At 41.5% G+C, this 22,433-nt stretch overlaps 2 protein-coding genes across 8 annotated transcripts in view; both read right to left on the bottom strand.

Moving 5' to 3' along the window:
- Nucleotides 1-773, bottom strand: part of PGAP1 (post-GPI attachment to proteins inositol deacylase 1) — a 36,507-nt gene extending 35,734 nt beyond the window's left edge. Inside the window, exon 1 of the mRNA XM_082055648.1 lies at nucleotides 587-773. Within this exon, the coding sequence (XP_081911774.1) occupies nucleotides 587-739 (153 nt within the window). The 5' untranslated portion in view covers nucleotides 740-773. The remainder of the gene's footprint in view (nucleotides 1-586) is intronic.
- A 1,455-nt stretch (nucleotides 774-2,228) lies between these two features.
- Nucleotides 2,229-22,433, bottom strand: part of ANKRD44 (ankyrin repeat domain 44) — a 94,865-nt gene continuing 74,660 nt past the window's right edge. For 3 of the 7 annotated variants that reach the window (XM_082055641.1, XM_082055640.1, XM_082055639.1), the window contains exons 18-28: nucleotides 21,785-21,986; nucleotides 19,744-19,822; nucleotides 18,563-18,680; nucleotides 17,345-17,561; nucleotides 16,729-16,816; nucleotides 13,240-13,323; nucleotides 11,705-11,850; nucleotides 10,713-10,795; nucleotides 9,731-9,813; nucleotides 8,465-8,556; nucleotides 2,229-6,382 (exon numbers count right to left, since the gene is read on the bottom strand). In XM_082055641.1, coding sequence (XP_081911767.1) covers nucleotides 6,117-6,382; nucleotides 8,465-8,556; nucleotides 9,731-9,813; nucleotides 10,713-10,795; nucleotides 11,705-11,850; nucleotides 13,240-13,323; nucleotides 16,729-16,816; nucleotides 17,345-17,561; nucleotides 18,563-18,680; nucleotides 19,744-19,822; nucleotides 21,785-21,986 — 1,458 coding nt within the window. In that variant the 3' untranslated portion in view covers nucleotides 2,229-6,116. Of the gene's footprint in view, nucleotides 6,383-7,692; nucleotides 7,926-8,464; nucleotides 8,557-9,730; nucleotides 9,814-10,712; nucleotides 10,796-11,704; nucleotides 11,851-13,239; nucleotides 13,324-16,728; nucleotides 16,817-17,344; nucleotides 17,562-18,562; nucleotides 18,681-19,743; nucleotides 19,823-21,784; nucleotides 21,987-22,433 lie in introns of all 7 variants that reach the window. The other 4 variants (XM_082055643.1, XM_082055642.1, XR_014184327.1 and 1 more) reach the window with 3 other exon arrangements.

Below are 22,433 nucleotides of genomic sequence, written 5' to 3'. Positions count from 1 at the left end.
AATCTCAGTTATTCACTTTTTTGACACATTAGTTGTTTCACAATCTGTAAACTCACAGAAAGGACTGAAGCTCCCAGGCAAAAGACCTGGTCAAAAGACCTGGCCTGTTCTCTTCCTTTGAGCTTTTGGCCGGTTTTACCAGAACCACAGGTAACTACAGGTTAAACAATTAGAATCTTTTCCACTCGTTTTCTTTTGTACGGGTCGCAGTGTGAACCACCTCATCGATTGACAGGTAGACAGCTCCTGTAGCAATTCAAGGTGCACCGAATGACGCAGCCAAAGCAGCGCATTTTACAAAACGCACCAAGCCGTCAAACCAAAACTCTCTTTTTAAATCCCATTTCCAGCTTGCCGCTCTGCAGGGCCCGCCTCAGCGAGCGGGCTGACCCCAAAGTTCCGGGACAGCCTGCGAGGCGTCCCCTGTTTACTCGGGGCTGTTCGCCTCCCCTCAGCGCGGCAGAGGCGGGAAGGAGCCGGCCGAGGCAGCGCCTCACGCACCCATCGGCGCCTCAAGGCCGCCGGGCTCCCTCCCACCTGTTACACCGCCCGCCGCTCCCTCAGCGCCTCCCGCCGCCGCACTCACCAGGTACTCGGGGTACTCGTACATGTAGGTCATGCTACACCGGTTCTCCTCGTAGAGGAACAACACGTCCCGCACCCCCAGCAGCACCAGCGCCGCCAGCGCCCCGTAGAAGAGCGCAGCCACCGCGGGCAGCCAGCGGCCCGCCCGCCCCATCGCGGCGCGGAGCGAGCGGAGCCCCCGTCCTGCCGCGGGCTCTCCGCGCACACAGGCGCGGCGGGGCGGGGAGCGGCACCGCCCGGGAGGCGGGGCGGGCTGGCGACACGACCTGGCGGCCGGCGGTAGCGGGGGGGCGGCCGCCATCTTGGGAAGGTCTGGGCTGGGCCGGCTGCCGATCCCCCGGGCTGGGGAGGGTCCGTCCGCCATGTCGCGGGGGGCGGGAGCCATTACGGGGAGGTCAGGAACCTACCAACGGGTTTCCCCCGGGGGGGAGGCGTGTCCGCCATGATAGGGAGGGCGAGTCATAGCACTGGAGCGGCAGAGCCGTGTGCTTCACCTTGCCGACAGCCACAGAATCACAGACTGCTTGGGGTTGAAGGACCTCTGGAGATCCCCCGGTCCAACCCACCTGCTCACGTAGGGTCACCAGAGCAGATCACACAGGTGGGTCCAGGCGGGTTTGAATGTCTCAGAGCAGGAGACTCCACAGCCGCTCTGGGCAGCCTGGGCCAGGCTCTGGCACCTCCCAGCAAACAAGTTTCTCCTCATGTTCAGATGCAGCCTCCTGTGTTTCAGTCTGTGCCTGTTGCCCCTCACCCTGTTGTTGGGCACCACGGAACAGTCTGGTCCATCCTCTGACACCCACCCTGAGATATTTATAAACACTGATCAGATTCCTCTCAGCTTCTCCAGCTGAACAGCCCCAGCTCTCTCAGTCTCTCCTCATCAGAAAGATGCTTCAGACACCTCAGCATCCTCATAGCCACTGCTGGACTCTCTCCAGTAATTCCTTGTCTTTCTTTCTTAAAGCCCAGAGTGAGTTTTTCTCACTGGTTTTGTTTGTTTGCTTTAATTAAACATTCCTGCAACTTAGTACTTTTTACTATCGTTAGGAACTCTTCACTGCTGCTTAGTTTCTGGGAGAGCCACCCCACCCTAATGCATATCTGGTGTTGCTCAGCAATGAAAACTAAGAGAAAAATATTTAATATCTGACAAAAAATGTAACTTTGTTGTGGCTGGGTTTTGGTTTTGTTTTGGTGTATGTTTGTTTTCAATCCACAGAGGAGGCAACACTAACATCAGCGTAATAAGACACGGGGTTGTTACAGATGAGAGAAGTACAAAGTAGAAATACATATAGTTGCATTTTCACCTTCACTGCTAAGTACTTAAGCCTTTCCCTCCCCTTTACAAGAAACAAAATTTACTCAGTTTTCCAACAGTGTTTGTACCATTTTTATTTGTAAAAATAACCATCTGAATGCATTGCAAGAGTAGTTTACAGTTAGGGTTCTTCATTACATTAATACAGCATTCAGTAGTCGAAAAAGTTACTAAACTGTGCTTGAGAAGATTCAGGTTGAATTCCAAGTCATTCGCTGAAGTCTTTTTCCTCATTTTGAGTGTGATGTTTACCCAAGTCCTTAATCTTCGATTTACAAAAGCAAACAACACTGACAAAACCCCACAGAAACCAGCCAACAATATTTTATATTGTTTATTACAAATGTTATGCAAAATATAACACTGGCACCAGATTGGTATCACCATGGTTTGTAAAGATATATTGCACATGCTAAAGCATAAAATATAAGACAAAACCTACAAAACATAAGATATTGGCTTTAATATGTAGATCACTGCATAAGAAATGCATAAAATTACATTTTATACACACACTCAGATTGTCACTAGTTTAAAACGCCCTTTCCTATAACACTGACCTAAGGTTTACTTTGTGTGTAATAAGAAAGCATTTTCAGCACTGCAAAAATTATACATTATTCCTATAGAAATTTAGCATATTAATTTTCATTTCAATGCAGGTAGAACATATGAAAAGAAGAAACACTTTATACATTCAAAGAAGGTCTGAAATTAAAATTTACTGGTAATATATTGCTTTTATAACACTCAAATGAAAAAAAAAAAAGAGACAAGTTTCACAAAACATTTCCATAATACACAAATATAAAAAGGCACTCTAATATTTCTTACATGACTAAGAATAAAAATCACAATTTTTTTAAAAAATCATCCGCAAGATACATAACCAAGTTTCTCAACAGTACAATGGATAAACAATTCATTTCATGTGTTTGTTCTAACTCAGTCATCTGGCAGTTGTTTACTGCTCAAAAGTACCAAACACATTACGCTGCCCTTTTAGTAGCGATGAACAGAAATCCCCTGAGCTATTTCACAGCAATTTCAGGCAGTCTGGAGGTTGGAACTTGGTATTTATGAGAGAGACTTGGGACCCCGTCCTGCTGTGGTTAAAACGATCCTGCTGAACCCTCCCCAAACACCCTTTGCTCGCTGCACACACACAAGTCATCCACATACTAGAAACTGCAGGATCCGGGGTGAAGTGCAACAACTACATACGATTAACTCTTGTAAAACGTCCGCAGAAAGGCGAGGTGATTATTTACAAGAGTAAAATTATTCCCATGCTTAAATACCTGCTCTACATTACAAATCTGTTTCTACAAGTGATAAATTATATTGCAGATTTATGTACTAGCATACAAAAAATGGGATTCTGGTAACTGGTGAGATGTGGGATAGACCAATACTGAGCACTTCCAAGTGTCTGGCTCGTGACAGTTTTCCTCCTAAATACACCGTACTCAAAACATTACTTTCCCAATGCCCTTAAGATGCTAACAAATCATATTTCTGGAACATTGCATACTTAGATCATTGTTAGTTTACGGAAGAGTTTAGTCAGTAATTATTAGATTTGTTTCCTAGAAGGATCAAAGTCATTCAGTGATCACCTATGCTCTGTAACGTCATTAAGAGGCAGCAGCTCTTGCTCTATGCAATTACCAGAGTTACGAGGTATTGCAAATATACAGAAATATTTTCAATAACTCAGCGTGGTAGCAAGTAAAAATACTGATTTTTTTTAAATGGCCATTTAAAATAAGACACCATCCTCTTTGTAAAGAGGGCTGGTTTTCTCCTAATGAAGCAACTTAATGTAAGATAGAATAACTTGCTGAATTTCAGGATGAGATTTATAATCCTGCCAAGGAGCCTACCTACATCTCTGGTTAAAATAAGATTAAAAGGCTGATCCTGCGAACAGACGCCACTGAAATCTTTAGCAACTAATCTCTCCTCGCATTTTCAGTGCTTAAAGTAAGGTGGTTATTGCTGGTTTTCAACTTTTAAAAGCAAAACCGTTGAGAAAATTCCATCATCAAAATGTTATTTTGTGCTATTTCTGAGGAGAAAACCAGGGGTTCAGGTGCTCTGTCATTCTGCGGAAAATATAGAGCTGAGGGAAAAGAAACGTTCACCTTCACAGACACTATTCCTTGTGACTTTTTGTTGTAAACTTTGGAAGTTTTTAATGTTCAAGGAAACGATATTTAATTTTACCTACTGGTAAGGAAATCTTATTGGATTTTAGCATGGCAAAATAAACTCGATACGTAAATATTTTTCCTAATTCAAGAGCTGCAATCTGCCAACAGATTTTTAATAATTCAGTGGAATGTGGCTCCAAAGCGCAATTATAGCAAGGGCTTGGATCTCTTCCTTCTGCTCTTAAATGAGGGAAGGTGCTTTGCTTTCTGCTTTTACACTTTCTCCTTGCGTTCCATCCCAGAAAACGGGCAATCTGAAGTGCCTCAGCCCTTCCTTTTTCTGCTCAGGCCATCAGTCTTGCCTAGATTCACATTTCATTTCGCATCACGCCAAATAATACGCACAAATGCTAAGTAGGAGAGCAAGCCATAGGTTATTTTTCCTGGGCATTTGTTTCATTTCAAATAAATATCAATTCATTTACATTAAAAGCATATGAACATATTCTTTTGTCTGAAAAAAAAAAAACAACAACCAAACAAACTGTGGTCAACACATCATCAGTTACAAATGTCAACTTGAAACCTGCGTCGTAAAATGTAAAGTTCGCTCAAGATTATTCATTACCACAAAAGTTTATATTTTTATGGTTTAGAAAAACTACTTCATTATGTCACTCACATTTGAAGAAAAAAAAAATAGTAGCAAAGTCTTCCATTAATTACTGAAGCATTTTGGTCCTCTTGGTACAGCTGGTTGAGAGCTTTTTGTTTAGTTTTAGTTTTTGTTAACAAAGTCTCATCCTTCCTTTTGTACATCAGTTGCAGAGGAGGGTCGTGGTCCATTTGACCTAGAAACTTTGGCAGAAGGAGTAAACATATTCACAAAGTTGACATTGCTTTAAAAGCTGGTGACAACAGGCTTTTTTAGCACGGGTTTCCCATCTCCTGCACGGTACCACTGGGATCTGGGGTTTCAACTTTTGGTGTTAGGCTTTCATTGCTTTGCCTTTGCTCTGTTAATCCAAACACTGGCAAAAGTATTTTAAAATTTGAGACTGTTTGCAGTAAAAATAAGTTCTTTTAGCATAAAAAAGGAAAAAACAAATCCATTTGAGTTGGCAAGTCATTATAAATTGTTACATATGCCTTTTTCTACACCTGATATTTCCCCTCCCCAATTGTTTTTTCCTGGTAGTAGATTGATGGTTAATGGCTAAGGTGACACAAACATCTAATCACCATAATGCTGTAGTGCAAATCAACTGGACATGGTTGTGCTGAATTGAAAAAAAAAAAATAAGGGCCAAGTGATTTGAATTTTACACAAGTGCTTCCACCAATGCCTTTGGGAAAATATGGTAAGACGAGTAGAATTTGGCCTAGAGAGTTTATAACTATATTTTTCTAATTGTGTGCTGCAACTAAGAACTGTAAAAAGTGCCTTCTGTAGGCTTAAGTGCTTAATACATGCAGGATGTGAAAGGTTTTGTTTCCTGTAGAAAAGTAATACAGGCAGTTTTAAGATTTACAATTTCACCTTTGGTTTGTATTAAAAAAAAAAAAAAAAAGAAAGAAAAATAAAATCTAATGAACAGAGCCCCTGGAAGCAGGAAACAGACAAACAGAGGAAAGGGGTGATGCTCAAATCGATGAAGGCTACACTGGAAATACGTTCATGAGCTAAAGGTACAGATAAAGCATTTAAGAACTTTTTACAAACAGTTCCCTGTCTATTTGTGCTGTCAAAAAGAAAAAAGGCATCTTCCCTTTTTCTACTTAAAAGAAGAGGTAGAGACTTTCCACAGGGGCACTTCGGGCCTCAAGCAAACATGAGGAAGCTGAAAAGCTGCAGAACATTGATGGGATTATGTTCTGATAAATCCCTCTAACTTTTGTTATTTAAAGGCTTGATTCTCCTCAACACTCCAAATCTTTGAATACCTACTTGTTAAGAATGTAGCCATGGGATTTAAGCTGTTTAAAAAGACAAAAATAAAGCTGAAATGAAATCATAATGAAAAAAAAAAAAGGTTTTGAATAGCAAAAGGTCAAAATGTTTCAGAATCCGAATCATTTTCATTGTATCCATCCTCTGTTCCTACGTCATTACTCAAGGGCTTATTGTAAGAGTTAATGCTACCCAGACTGGAGCCATCGCAGAGATGCGTCCTGCCCAAATTGTCTTTTTTAAAACAAACGAAGTTGAAAGCCGTCATTGAACTGGAAGGAGAAAAAGGCATCATGGTAGCCAAAATGAGTGCCAGGCAGTCAGCCACGTCTTTGTTAGGAGCGCAAGCCAGGGCTGGCGTATGACCTGGGCACAAACGCAGACAAGGCAACGGTTAGTACTGCGGGAACCGCCAGCGGCACCCGGCATTCCCCAGATACATCTCTACGTGACGTCGGGAGCAGGAGATGTATGTTCGGTACAATCATGCCAGGCAACAGGGGTATGTTACTTATTTTAAATTAGACATGCTGGGGCAATACACACTTTATGGAGCATTTAAATCAATGTGACCGCAACAAGCGCTATTTTTTTTTTTTTAAATCAGGCAGCAAACAGACTTTACAATATGAATAAAAGCATTTGCTAAACACAGGTCTATGGCACAGGCAGTGTGATGGGTACAGAACAGGGGGAGTACAGCAACAGGGACAGAAACCGGCTTCGGTTTCTGTGCGTATGAACAAGTCTCATTCTGAGAACAATGACTTCCGTTAGAACATAAAACGTATTAGTTTAAAAAACATTTTGAAGTAGTAAGCAAATGATTTTAAAGACTAATCAGTTGAGTATCTCCTCAACTCAGAAAGCAGTTTATTTAGGAATTAAATTAGGAGATAAATTAATTAGACCGGTGCACGTGGTACATGTATAGCCGGTATGACTACATGGGTGTTTAGTTACCCAAATTTACAATATGTTAGAATAATGTCTGTATTCAGAAAGTATGGCGTACACTTTAAATACAAAGTGCATATTCTCCAGATATCAGTAAAACAAAGAACTGGGGAGCTAGTAAATGCTGCTCTTCACTGCAGTTTAACATGGCTCCTATCCAAGCTCTGCCCATATACAAATCTTGGACAGCAGTATGCTGATGACACTTGCTATCTATCCATTTTACTGGCTGCTGTGTAGTACTCCAGCACTTCCCAACAAGTCTTCCTTTATACCAAGAGCAAACAAACTCTTTTGAAGATGGCTAAAGCTGAGAACGCCTGCGGGGCAGAGCAGTTCGGTGGACAAACCTCGGTACAGGTTTGTACCAAACTACCCACATTTAAGCACTGACTGCAGCGAATGGAACTTCATCTTCCACAGAGTTCCAAGTGTGAATATTCTTTAGAGTTGCATTTATACTAAGAGTGCACTTACATTTCTCTCTTTTAAACTGCATACACAGTTGTTCCTGGAATAATTGTGTATAAAATTTAAACTTGATTTTCACTCCGTACATACATTCAAATTAGCTGGATCTGTATGCACAATTTTAGCGATAAAAACTGGTTCATTTTCCTGTCCCCATCTCTAAAATGAGGTTGTGGCCCAGGTGACTTCAGTGGGACTCATTCATGCAAGTATATCTAGGAAGCATTTGGTTAATAGTAAATACTCACCACTCAATTCTTTTAATCCATAGATCTCAAATATCTTGCAATGATGGGTGAGTGTTATTATTGAAACGTTACAGATATGGGAAGATGGAGGTACCGAATTGTTACATAAATGCCATGAAGTCAGTATTTTAAGAAAGACCACCTTATTTCAGGAAGACATTTTTGCAAACATTAATTACAGAAGCATAGCCCTTATGGGCTTTACAACGTTTACGGAAGGACTTCATTGAGATCTGAAACAGAATTATCAGATTCATTAACTAATCGTGTATTTTATGAGGCAACAGTAATTTACTTGTATCTTGGATTAAGCCAGACAATTTGTAAGCACAAGCTTTGATCTCAGAATGAACTAGGACACAATCAAACATATGTTGATGGTTTTCTTCCTACCCATTAAAACATGCGCTGATTGAATGCATAATCCTTAATTCTTCTGCAAGGCGTCAGAATTATCCGGTGCCACTTGCATGTTTAGGAAATTCAAGTTACCACTGCACTCGAGCATTAAAAAAGACTAGCTGTTGACAGTACATGCAAAATGAACAGTAAAAGGGACTGCCGTGATGTTTAGAATACATTTTTATATTAAAGAAAAACAAATAGTATCTTGATTCTTTTTTTTAATGGGTACTCACACAGCTCATTGTCTGTTCTTGGAAGGATAAAAGCATCAATGATACCTATCATCAGTTTCTAAATCTATTCCTTTTGTCTGTTGTAAAATTACCTGTTGGGTCTTACAGATTGTCAAAGTGTCTTATTTACTTACCATTTTCATCTACTGCGAGGACACATGCCCCTTTGGCCAGCAGCTCTTCAACCACCATCTTTAAGCCGTTTCGGGCAGCAATATGGAGAGGTCTACAAAGACAAAACAACTACATTCAAGATCACTTTAAAACAGGCTTTCTAAATAAAGGTAGATAATGCTTCAAGCCTACCCGACATCTGAAAGAGAATGTTTTCCTTTTTTGCATCATGACAATTATATTGTAGAAATTAAATTATAGTATGGCCTTTAAAATAATCCTCATGCTCCACATCTATAAAACATACGTGCAAGACAAAGATAATTACCATGACAAACACATGGATTGCTTAATACTTAAGGCTTTCTTTACAAGCTCTCATTTTCCCACTGTTTGCAGGACACAATTGAAATTTAAAAGGAAAATGGATCTAAGACTGAAGAAATGCCTTTGTTCCATCCTTCATGCTGCCTACTACAGACTGTTCAAAATTACTGTATTGTCTTTTTATCCTTGAATACTCAATAGCTAATCTCTGTTACCAACTGGGAAAAAAGGGAGGTTGGACTAGATGACCTTTGAAGGTCCCTTCCAACCCAAACTATTCTATGATTCTATGAAATTAAAAATAATCACTGGTTCGCTCCCTTTGTGGGACAACACCCAGTGCCCCTGCTTGGGGACAGCTAGTGGAACAAGAAAAACAACTCCATATTGGAAGAGGGAAAAAGGGCTGAGACGGAATGAATTCTACTGCAAACATTAGATGATCTACCACCTGAACTCGTGACTGAATCTCCTCCTGTGGGATTCCCCATTTCCAGTCAAACAGCTGCAGCCAGAGTAAGAAAATCGATGGTTCTACCTCTGCTGATAATGTATGGTATGGACAGGAGTTGCACATAAGCTATCACCTAAAAAAACCTCTGAAAATTAACTGCACCCACCTGAAGTCTAAATAAATTATCTAGGTTTAAGGTGAAGCTCAAAAAGCTAGGAAATGCCAGATGCATACTTACGCATTCACATGATTAATAGACACTTGGGTGCAGCCTTCAAATAAATGACCTCATGTAATTTTTACGCCAGGCCATGTATAGAATTGGCATAAAAGGAATTAAAATTAACAATGAAAATGCAATACAAATCTAGTCTTTTCAAGGGCAAGCACTCAAAAACATCAGAAATTAACTGTTCTATGGAAAAATCTGAGATGTGAATTTGAAATGATAAATCAGAATCTGCTGGTAAGTCAACTGAACTTGAGAGGTTCAGGCTATACTTACGTCTGCAATGCATTATTTTTTGCATTAATAAGGCTCTGTTCTTGTATCTTGTCAAGTATTAACAAGGCACATTTTTCATGACCCTGTAGTTGAGAAAAAAACAAAACAAACAAACAACAAAAACCCAAACGGTGTTACTTTGTTGAGGAGTTTGAAATTGAAGCAAAAGAAATGTTACAAATAGAAGTGAAATTTAATAACTCAATTTGAAATACACGTTACTCAGCTTATAAGGATGCCTTTCTAATAAGCTACTACAAAATCCCCTTCAGCGTGAGACCTCTAACAACGAAATCTTGGCAATAATACAGATCTGGGCAGTATTTGTGATACTGCTCCAGCACAGCAAGTTGCAGATGCTGATCCTACAGGCCTGGCAGGTGAAGGACCTCGAGAATTCAGTGAGGCTCACGTGTCTGCAGAAACTGGAGCAATCCTACCACCCTGGAATCCCATCTGGGAACAGCAGTAAAAGAAAAAGCCCCAGAGAGGGAATCCCATGAATGTTTTTTCTTGCACAAACAGCAGTAGCAATTGGTATTAAGAGGAAGAAAGGGTGGGAAAAGACACCACCGCCAATCTAATCAATACCTCTGGTTTTACTGCTGCAGACCATGAGGGAAAATTCTGGGTTCTTTCCGCGGAAATTGGAGAATAAGAAACAAGAATACTTTTTAATTTTTCTTTGCCACTGAGCCTATGTTAAGCTCTTTTCCAGTGAGATTATTTGATAAAATCTCAAAGGGTTTTCCATCACTTCTCTTAGTTTTCCTTCCTCATGTTCCAGCTGTCATAAGAGGCATCCTTGTTTCTCAATTCACTAAAACTTGACATAGACTTGAGTAAAAGTTTGGAACAACGTTCCCTTCCTCACCACAACTTTGACCATTACATTTCCATTGCAGAAAACTATCCAGGAGCATAAACACACACACAGATAGACTGTGAAGAGAACAGAAGCACACAGAGGTCTTCAACTTACTTTACTGCTAGCCAAGTGCAAACATGTGTTCAACTCCTTATCCTTTAACGTCAGGTCAGCCTTGGCAACGTTCACCAAAAAGTCTGAAGGATAGAATAGAAATCAATGAACAAACAATGGGCAGACGAACATGTAAAAACAGAGGGAAAAAAATTACTATTTCAATATACGTGTGAATACATGCTTGTCAATGAAGCCTTTATGTGATGTAAACTTTATGAACATGAACTGAAAATAAGGAATGAAAACAGACTAATCAGCAAGCAAAGGCAAAGCTAATAGCTGATTCACAGTGCCTCAAACATATATTCATTTATTTACAAACTTCACCATCTGCAAATCAGCAAGTTCTGCCTGAATCGCCCTCTCTGGAGAAAAACTGTGGATCCTGCTTTGAGAGGGCTAAGTGGATTTATAAATATATAATCAATAATATATAATCAATAATAAATATATAAATATTAATTATTAATAACTAAGCACGATATGATTAATAATTAAATGTGATGGTAAAATAGATCCAATATATAAAAATATAAAAAATTAGTCTGTGCTGTTAAAGCTAGAGAAAAGAGAATTCTGTTAAGCCAATATGACCCTAATCTGTGTGTCTATAGTATACAGTCTAGCCTGGAAAAAGCAGCTGCCGAGAGCTGCTGTTTCAAGAGTAGGACTTCCTATAGTAGAGCAGAAAACAGGGTTATACAATCTTTTTCACACGTGTAATTTCACTGGTCCATAAAATCAAGGAAGTGAACAGGAGAACAGAATTGCTACTCCCCTCATGCTCTTTACAGTGTGCTCCTATGAGGAAATAAGACTCAAGTTTTTTATTGCTGAGAAACAACAACTGAGAAGCAAAAGAAATTTTTTACAGATTTCTTACAGACATCCACACAGTTTATTGTATTTGCCTTCATTCATTTTCACGGGCGGAAAACAACGCCTGGCTGTTTGGGATAGTAAGAGCAGCAGCAGTCGGCCGTACGTACCCACGGCCCCGAGGTGGCCGCCGTGCGCCGCCGTCATGAGCGGTGTCCTGCCCGCCTGGTCGGCCGCGTTCACCTGCGCGCTGTGGCTCAGCAGCAGCTGCAGACACTCCACGTGGTCCCCGAAGGCGGCTGCGTGGAGGGGCGTCCTGTGGGGACACCAACGGCAGCACGGCTGTTGCTAAACAATGACAATATTTCTCTTTTCCCAAGAACTGCAAACGCCAAGATCTCGTAATTTCTTTATTTTTCCTACAAAACTTAAAAGTTATCACCAGGGGAAAGTTATACGAGTTAGTGATACTAGCAGCATCTGAAATAAGTTAAATAACATCTACAGTCTCTGTCCTGATGCAATAGAAGCTTGAAAGAAAGGGAAGTAGAAGGTGGATGTGACAGTGTGGAGATACAAGACCATGGAGAATCTCATATTAGCAGCATATTTATTTTAGCAGAGCATACTGTCTAATATGAAAAACAGTACAATCCCTCATTTTTATTCATCTGATTTTATTTTACAATGAGAGTGGTAAAATACTGGCCCAGGGTGCCCAGAGAGGTGGTGGATGAACCATCCCTGGAGACATCCCAGGCCAGGCTGGACGGGGCTCTGAGCAACCTGAGCTGGTGCAGATGTCCCTGTTCATGGCAGGGGTGGCACTGGGTGGGCTGGGAAGGGCCCTTCAACCCAAACTATTCTGTGGTTCCATGATATTTTTTTAACAAGCCTAAGATGGGAAGAACTATCAGAAAAGAACATATCCATTGCTTAAGAAGCCTAAAATATTTTAAGTTGTAGTCAGAGATACTGCAGCAACAAGCTACTATAAGAGCATTACTATAAAATGCAGAAGGAACTTTGTCCATTTTGCAGGTTACCAGTTTCCAGACTGAAACACTAGAATTCATTTGCTGTCTCCCCATGGTACTTGGGATCTGAAGCGTGACTAACAGAGATGAAAGATGGTGCACAACCCAGCCCACCGTGTCACTCCAGTTTCTGCTTATCAGTAAAGGTGAGGTGGTCTTACCCTTACAGGAGTAACTAATCACCATTACTTAAGGTCTTGAATTTGTTTTAATTAATCTCTTGCTGTATCAGTATTATTCTGCTGCATAGATATTTTCAGATGTGTGCCCTGGAAGTGCTAACATAACATTCAAGCATTTAAATAAATACTTTTGTATGTGTACATATCACATCATTTAGCAAAGATAAACGTGTTTAAATATTTAACAAAGAAAACAGGTTTGGGGAAGCAGCCCATAGTCATTGCTGTTCTAAACAAACCGAATACTATTTCTTTTGTATTTCTTTTTATATGTGCTATGAAATGGAACACTTCATAGTATTCTTGCTTCATGTGAGCCACAATTTAACTCTGTTGCAGTGTAAACTGCTGTCTGAAAGAGTCAGGACGATAAATCTGAGCTCAGCTCTACTGGGTAAGGATTAGTTCCAGAGGTTCAGAAAGAATTATGAAAAATACTAGAGGGATTCATGAAGGTGAAGTGCCATTTGTTTAGGAAACTCTTACCTTCCTTTGTCATCTTTGCAGTTGACAATGCTGGCATCGATGGCTCCGATGAGCAGTGATGCACAGTTTTCGTGATCATTGATTCTGCCAAAGAAATACCCTTTCAAAAAGGTAAAAGGTCTACATCTTTTCCCACTTTCCAATATTCATTTATTTCACTTCCCAGTAATATTTTTAATTGGTTATTTAGAAGTTATCCTAACATACCATTGCCTTAATGCTTTTAGTCACGTTTCTGATTATTCATCATCTTTCCATTTAACCAAACTGCCTCTGCCACCAGGAATTTCAGGCTCTAAAGCAAAGCTGATCCTGCAATTCACTATGCACAAAGGCAATTGCAGCTCAAACCTAGGATTAAAACCTTAATACCTTCAAAATCCTTTAGTCTGAATGTCAAACACACCTGGATCTGGAAAGCACTCACAGTATCACAGTATCACAGTATGTTTGGGATTGGAAGGGACCTCAAAAGATCATCTAGTCCAATCCCCCTGCTGGAGCAGGAACACCTAGGTGAGGTCGCACAGGAACATGTCCAGGCGGGTTTTGAATGTCTCCAGAGAAGGAGACTCCACCACTTCCCTGGGCAGCCTGTTCCAGTGCTCTGTCACCCTCACTGAGAAGAAGTTTCTTCTCAAATTTAAGTGGAACCTCTTGTGTTCCAGCTTGATCCCATTACCCCTTGTCCTATCATTGTTTGCCACCGAGAAGAGCCTGGCTCCATCCTCATGGCACTCACCCTTTATATATTTATAAACATTAATAAGGTCCCCCCTTAGTCTCCTCTTCTCCAAACTAAAGAGACCCAGCTCCCTCAGCCTTTCTTCATAAGGGAGGTGCTCCACTCCCTTAATCATCTTGGTTGCCCTACGCTGGACCCTCTCCAGCAGTTCCCTGTCCTTCTTGAACTGAGGGGCCCAGAACTGGACACAATATTCCAGGTGTGGTCTCACCAGGGTGGAGTAGAGGGGAAGGAGGACCTCTCTCGATCTACTAACCACCCCCCTTCTAATACACCCCAGGATGCCATTGGCCTTCCTGGCCACAAGGGCACAGTGCTGGCTCATGGTCATCCTGTTGTCCACCAGGACCCCCAGGTCCCTTTCCCCTACGCTGCTCTCTAATATGTAATCTCCCAACCTATACTGGAACCTGGGGTTGTTCCTGCCCAGATGCAGGACTCTACACTTGCCCTTGTTAAATTTCATTAGATTATTCCCCGCCCAACTCTCCAGCCTGTCCAGGTCCCGCTGGATGGCAGCACAGCCCTCCGGCGTGTCAGCCACTCCTCCCAGCTTGGTGTCATCAGCAAACTTGCTGATAGTACACTCAATTCCCTCATCCAAATCGTTAATGAATATATTGAATAATATTGGCCCCAGCACTGACCCCTGAGGCACTCCACTAGATACTGGCCTCCAACTAGACTCCGCACCATTGACTACCACTCTCTGGCTTCTCTCCCTAAGCCAGTTTGCAACCCACCTCACTACTCTATTCTCTAGACCACACCTCCTCAACTTAGCTGTGAGGATGCTGTGGGAGACTGTGTCAAAGGCTTTACTGAAGTCAAGGTAGACCACATCCACCGCTCTGCCATCATCCATCCACCTTGTTACATTCTCATAAAAGGCTATGAGGTTGGTCAAGCATGACCTACCCTTGGTAAATCCATGCTGACTGCCCCTAATAACCCTCTTATCCTTGATATGCCTTGAGATGGCACCAAGGACAAGCTGTTCCATTACTTTCCCAGGGACAGAGGTGAGGCTGACCGGTCTATAATTACCCGGGTCCTCCTTCTTGCCCTTTTTGAAGACTGGAGTGACATTTGCTTTCCTCCAATCCTCGGGCACCTCTCCCGTTTCCCAAGACTTGGCAAAGATGATGGAGAGCGGTCCAGCAATGACTTCAGCCAGCTCCCTCAGCACCCGCGGATGCATCCCATCTGGACCCATGGATTTATGAATGTCCAGACTATTTAATTGCTCCCTAACCCAGTCCTCATCGACTAAAGCAAACTCCTCCATTGACCTGGCTTCATCCGGGGTCTCAGGGGTACGGGGCTCCCCAGGACAGCCTCCGGCAGAGTAGACAGAGACAAAGAAGGCATTCAGTAACTCTGCCTTCTCTGTATCTTCTGCCACCAGGGCACCCACCCCATTCATCAGTGGGCCTACATTGCCTCTGGTATTAGTTTTATCTGCTATGTATTTGAAAAAGTTCTTTTTGCTGTCCTTGACCCCTCTCGCCAGCTGTAATTCTAAGGAGGCCTTGGCTATCCTAGCTGCCTTCCTACATCCTCTAACAGCAGTCTTATATTCCTCCCAAGTGGCCAGCCCCTGCTTCCATGACCTGTAAACTCTCCTCTTCTGCTTGAGCATACCCAACAGATCCCTATTCAACCACGCAGGCCTCCTGGCTCCCTTCCTTGACTTCCTACGTGTGGGGATGCTCTGATCCTGAGCACGGAAGAAGCAATCTCTGAATGCCACCCAGCTATCTTGGGCCCCTTTTCCTTCAAGCAGTCTTGCCCATGGGATTTCCCCCAGCAATTGCTTGAAAAGGCCAAAGTTAGCCCTGCTGAAGTCCAGGGTTGCAATTCTACTTGCTATTCTGTTCCTGCCACAAGAGATGCTGAACTCCAGCATCTCGTGGTCACTGCAACCCAGGCAGCCCTCAACCTTTACTGCTTCGACCAGACCCTCCTTGTTAGTGAGGATGAGATCCAGCAGTGCACCTCTCCTAGTCGGCTCCTCCACCATCTGCATGAGGAAGTTATCATCAATGCACTGGAGGAACCTCCTGGACTGTGGCTGGCTGGCTGAATGGTCCTTCCAGCAAACATCAGGGAAGTTAAAATCACCCACAACAACCATGGCCTGTGACTGTGAGGCCACTCTCAGCTGCCCATAGAAGGCCTCATCAACTTCCTCAGCCTGATCTGGTGGCCTGTAACAGACGCCCACAACAGATAGCTACTTACAAAGCTTTATTCTAATATTTCAGGTACTGAAAGCCACATCTCTTCCAACTCACACATCTTTTCCTTGATGGATGTACTCAATTAATACTCTTGCTGATTATTGTCAATTTGTCTCCTTTCATTATGAAAACGAACAGCGTTTAGTAACAGTATTGGACATATAGTATAGCTAACACATACTTATGTTTTCATTTTAAATTTGGCACAGGTCTGTAGTTGTAAGCAAGGGAAAAGACACCAAAAAGGAAGCAGAAATGCAGCTATTTAATTGCACGGCAGCATTCCATCAAATAGCCTAAATGTATTAAATTTATGCAAAACCACTTTATTCTGCCACTTTTTCAGCAGAAGTATTACTATAAGCACAATTTTATGACCAGCTTTAAACTTATTCACAAATAATCTAAAAACAAACAAACAAAAAAATAAAGCTTTCTTCTCATACTGCTACTTTTTCCAGCCCTATCCTAAAGCATTTCTTACTGGAGATTTCTACTTACACAGCACAGTGCAATGGAGAGAAGCTATTACCATAGAATGTGCGGAAAAGTTTTTGTTCCAATAGTACCTCGATGCAGTTTTCATGACCTGTAAGAGACCAGAAATTTCACAGCGTTGCACAAAGCAAGTCATTCACTTAATCCATATTAGGCTTATACAGATTAGAGTTTAAATTCAAAGTTGAGCACAATGTCTATATGAACTCCTATGTCATAAAATAATAAACAAGTGGGGTTTTTTTTGGTTTTGGTTTGAGGTTTTTTATAGCAGAAGCAAGGTACCCTGTTTCCCCAAGAATAAGAGCTACCCCAAAAATAAGCCCTAGTATGATTTTTCAGGATATTTGAGGATGCTCGAAATATAAGACCTACTTCAAAAATAAGCCCTAGTTACAGTTCATTTAAAAAGTCAATTTAAATAGTGTCCAGGCAGCTATACATGTAAAAGGCAAGCATCTTTTGGAGCAAAAATTGTATAAGACCCCATCTTATTTTTGGGGAAACAGGGTATATCCAGGCTTCATTTTGAGCTTGGCAAAATGTTAGGCTGCTTTGTTATCATGTTTCCCTAAAGCTGAGGCCACATGTGAACGGAAGTCCCCAGGCAGAACCTCACCGTTGTAAGAAGCCCAGTGCAGCGGTGTGTAACCTTGATTATCTTTCAGACCGCAGTCTTCCTCGGAAAGTGCTACCTGCAGTAATTCGCTCAGCCAAGTGGCGTGACCCCGAGCTGCCGCAAAGTGCAGAGGTGTTCTGCCTCTGGCGTCTTTACATAAAATAGATACTTCTTTCTCTAACAGCATCTGAACACACTCTTCGTGCCCAGTCATGATCTGATAACAAAGAAATGAGGAAAGAGGTTGACATAATATAGAATATGATTGATGCCTGTGAACACGAAAGGGCCTGATGGGATTCAGAAGGCAGAGATGAAAGCTCTTTTGCTCCTGTGAGTACCTATGATAACAGATACACCAATATGTATTTGGTACTGTCTTGCAAAGGTGTTGCTTCCTAGTCTGTGCAAGGAGACTCCACTAATCAGGCACAAAAGCAAGGAGGATTTTAAGACTATGGGAAGGGGGGAACAAGGGGTGTGGTTCAGGGAACCGGCATCTGGCTTCTCAAAACCACGTACAAATGTGAGAGAAGAACCAAGGAAGAAAATACCAAGAATATCATCAGAAATAGGAAAAGCAGCTGCCACCAGTGCCCTCTGTGTCATCCATAGGTTAGCTCTGGTATCTCGGTCATGTTCATGTATTGCTACCAATACAGAACAGAAATGTTATGCCATAGCTGTTATTACAGAAGGTGTTGGACTCCTAAGCTGAACTGCTCGCTGAAGTTATCATAAAGTTCTGCATAAATATCATCTCTTGCATCAACTTCATATCAGATAAGAAGCAGACTCCTAGGAAAGATGAGATCTGCCTCGAGTTGCACCGCCTCCAGATCAGAACCTAAGGCTTACTTATTTACACCATCCTCCCCAAGAAAAATGAAAAGAACTGCTGGGCAGTTCTTTTAAATAAATTGGTTTCAGAATTCATAAGGTGCTCTGTCCAAAGAATAGTCACTGCTTTTGCAAAATGTCTAGAGCCAAGAAAAACTGGCCTAATCAGTCTTTCATCTAATTAATTAAGTGAATGTTACATAAAGTCAAAAGCAGAGTGTTACTTAGAGCAGATCTGTCCTGCTTTTTACCATAGTGACTGTGTTTGGTCAGGTTTCCAGTCATTTACAGTAATCCCCACATTCAGTATCCCTGTATTCATAGGTGAGTTGTAGCCACAATAAAACAAATAATTAAGAATGATAAAAATGAAGTCACCCCTCGATGTAAAGCTGTGCATCCCAGGAGATCAGCTGCATCTACACATGCTTCTTTTTCAAGTAATAAAGAAACAGCATCAACGTGCCCATATGCCACTGCAAGCATTAGCGGGGTTCTAGAAAAAAAACCAAAAACAACCAACAGCACACAACAATCGGAGCTATAAAATGACACACAACTTGCCACTGCTGAGATAAAGGAATACAGAAATCAGGAAGCCTTGCATTTCTCTCTGTTCCTACCCACAAACCTGGTTCTTCCACCACACTCATCTACACAACACCCAAGCAAAGACCTTTTGTATGAAACCATTGAGACGTTTAACAATCAACTACAACAACTGAAAGAGAAACAAATGTGTTTGTAAGCAGTTTACAGAGCAACATCATTCAAGACAATCTTAATAACCTACAATTATTGTCACCTCCAGCAACACATGAGCTTTCCAATACGCAAGTGTTGTGAATGAATGTCCCTGCTAGTTACCAAGATGACAACCACCCAAAACGTTTCTTTTGCAAATGCTGCAATTGCCTAAAGGAGATGAAGGGACATGAGGAAAATATTCAAGCCAAAATTTGGACTAAAATATCTTCCTTTATTTTTTTCTGAAAGGGATCTATTCTCCTTCCATTCCCTGATAAGGCTAATACCATTTAAAATTATATGCATAGTCAGATATGTTCCAGACACCCCAAATGAGTTTTTAAAACCATTCATATTTTCACTTTAAAAATAGAGTTTATTCTCCCTATATAACTGTCACTTAATGAGAAGTGAAATTTTTGTAGGGACATCTCAGATTCATGTGTCACCTCAGATAAACGTTCTGTCTCACTGAACCAGCCCTATATAACAACTAAACCCTGAAATAGAAATGTTTGAGAAGGCAAAAGACTCTATAGAAGCATCTCAGGACCTTGTTAGTTTTTATTGAATCTGGCCTCAGCATCTATGAAAAATTGTTTAAAGTACAAAGCAAAGGCTGAGCTTAATGACTAATCCTTTCCACATGGCTTAGATCAACTGAATGGGAGCTTTGTAATCTCTGCCATATTCTAGAAGGAGAGGTGCGGAAAATACAGTATTTCAAATAAATGCCCTGGCTTTTTTATATGAAATCTGAGAAGTGATTTGAATCACGGAGCTGAAAGAAAACCATCACAAAGCAAACTTACTGTCCTTTGGCGTCTGTCACGTCAGGGTTGTCTGCAACTTCCAGCAACAACCGTAAACAAGGTGTGTGGCCGTTAATGACTATAAAGAAAAAAAATGCTTAATTAAAATATGTTTAATTTCTGATAGTTTTCCATTGGAAAGCATACAGATAAGAAATTTCTTTATAAAGAAGGAAAATATTCCACGACATAAGAAATTAATATTCCCACAATTTGCTTTTAACTTGTGCTGATGAAACGCTGAGCTCTTTTCCCCCCCAACCTCAGTAAGGTGACGATTAGTTCTCTTCCATATAAAAATCCTCAATGAGCAAACCAGAAATCCTGATTTTCACCACTGAGTTACCTACACACCACCTGTGTCACATCATTCTGGCAGAGAAATGGGAGGACATCATCACATTTCAATCATTCATCCAAAAATAAACATAGTTGCTCTACTCAGAAAAATAGAAGACATTTTTAGTTATGCTCCCGATGCCTTTAGGGAAGGGAGCTCTGCAGAATCCTGCAATCCAGCCCCCGCGTCAGGTCTCCATAAGCATCGTGTTCTGCGGCTGGGCTTGTGTAACGAGCAGGAATGAAGGCAAACACGTTGGAGGGGTGGGCACACACGCCTGCTCGTTTCCTTGCGGTTCACAGGAAATACATGCAAGTTTTCACTTCTGTGTGTGCAAATGCACGCTGCCAAGCCAGGGATTGATTCCGCAAGAGCTCTGATTGATTTCTCAAAATGTGCCGATTTACCTCCTACAGTTGCCTTGCAAATAAGAAACGTTGGATACTACGGTGGCACCACACCGAGTTTTCGATAGGTGGCATCGTTCTTTGCTAAAACACTCCTAAACAAAATGTATGGTTACAAAACAGTGTAATCAAAATCGTCAGACTGCAAGTGGCTTTTCATAATGGTTGGAGATTAAAAGTTTTATTCCTGAGCTACTTTCCACAGAACTCTGCATAGCTCTTGATCTAAGTGTTGGCTTAACAGATATTTATCCGAAGTGCACTTGTCTCCCGTTTTAAAACCTCCAAATTCATGACAGTGATATATTTCCTTTACTAAGAGGTCAAATATTCAACCTGTCTGTGCAGTATTTTTCCTTCTTAAGGCACGTGTTTTCTTTCGTGTCTCATTTCTGCAGGCAGCGCCTTCTTGTTTCTTGCCTATTTTTTTCCCCTTTTTTAAATACAGAACTCATTTTGTTTAACTGCAGATTTAAAGAACATCTTGCTTGTATCCCTGGGAGATTTTTAAAATCTTATAAGATTTAAAATCTAATGTTTTCTTTTATTTTCTTCAGTACTGCACACAAAATTGATAATAGCCTGTTTGACCTTATGCTTCCAGGTTGCACTTGTATGATCATGCACAGAAAGCAAACTGATATTCGAGGTATATTCATTTTAATCTAAGCAATATTAAAACATAAACAGAAAGACAATTAAGTCTGGCCTAGAAAATAGTTGTTATCCAATTAAGTATTAATTTTATTTCTCACTAGAGGTCACTGCTCTGCTGCACTGAGCCCCTCGATGAAGAGTCAGAGGAGCAACGTTCCCTTTGGCATCTCTGCGTATTTATCTGACAGGTAAAAATTAAACAATAACCTTTAAATAAATGGCAAATTCCACATTTTCCAGCTAATTATGCACATGGCATAATTACCACTCAACACATGCGGAACGGAGCAGACTCGCAGCAACAGCACGTTCACCAGCTAGCTCAGGAAGAGGATTATGTCTGAAAGGGGGTGAATTTCTGCAGTGTTGCCCTTTCAAAAAGTTGAATGTTTCAAACCCCAGGACAATTTCATCACCAATGAGAGCATACCTGTATTTTCAACCATTCTTCCTCAGGAGAAGCAGTGAGGCAAGTGTTCTCTCTTTCCTTGATTTTTTGGCTGAAGAACCATTAAGAGGGGAAACATCGCGCATCTTAAAGAGTAGGTGGTAACAGAGAGGAAAAAAGACCGAGGAAATGAAAGAGAAGAAGAGAAAGAGAGGAGAGGCCACAAGCATGGCAGAAGCGCACGCTCACCCGAGGCGTGGAGGGGGGTCCTCTTGGTGACGTTGTCTTTTACGGTGACAGAAGCACCCTGGCTGATGAGAGCTTCCACGCACTCTGCGTGTCCTTTGAACGCCGCCAGGTCCAGAGCAGTGCGGCCCTTCTCGTCCTTGATATCCAGATCGACCAGAGACTGGAGAAGTACCTCCAAGGCTTGGTGGTGACCATTATAGGCCTAGAAATATGAACACAACTCTCATCTTCCAAAGACTTTCACGTCAAACATAAAATCCATCACTATCACAGTCTCCTAAATACAGTAGAAATAACACAGTTTTCTTGATTTCTTATGACTCTTTCTTCCACTTGATTTTCCCAAATTAGACTGTAGCCAGGAAACTAAGCCCGTTTTGGTGCAGTTTGCTGGCTTTCTGGGTCCAGGTGTCAACATTGGTGTCAACACCACCAGACCTGGAGACAGATGACCACAGGCACCCCAATATATGGGAGGGTTTGAAATGAATGTCAGAGACACTCCAGGATGGCTGCAATTGAACTGTGAAATTGGGATGTTTTATGTAAGAACCTGGTTTTATTACATCTAGGCCTACATCCCTTCCCAGCTTTTTCAAAACAAGGCTATGATTAAACCTGTTGCAAAGACAGAGGTTAAGGAATTATT

The sequence above is a fragment of the Streptopelia decaocto genome (genome assembly GCF_964273445.1).
Source record: "Streptopelia decaocto genome assembly, chromosome: 6".
NCBI classification, from domain to species: Eukaryota; Metazoa; Chordata; class Aves; order Columbiformes; family Columbidae; genus Streptopelia; species Streptopelia decaocto.
The sequence above is the reverse complement of the archived record's forward strand: the minus strand, read 5'-3'. Positions and strand labels throughout refer to the sequence as shown.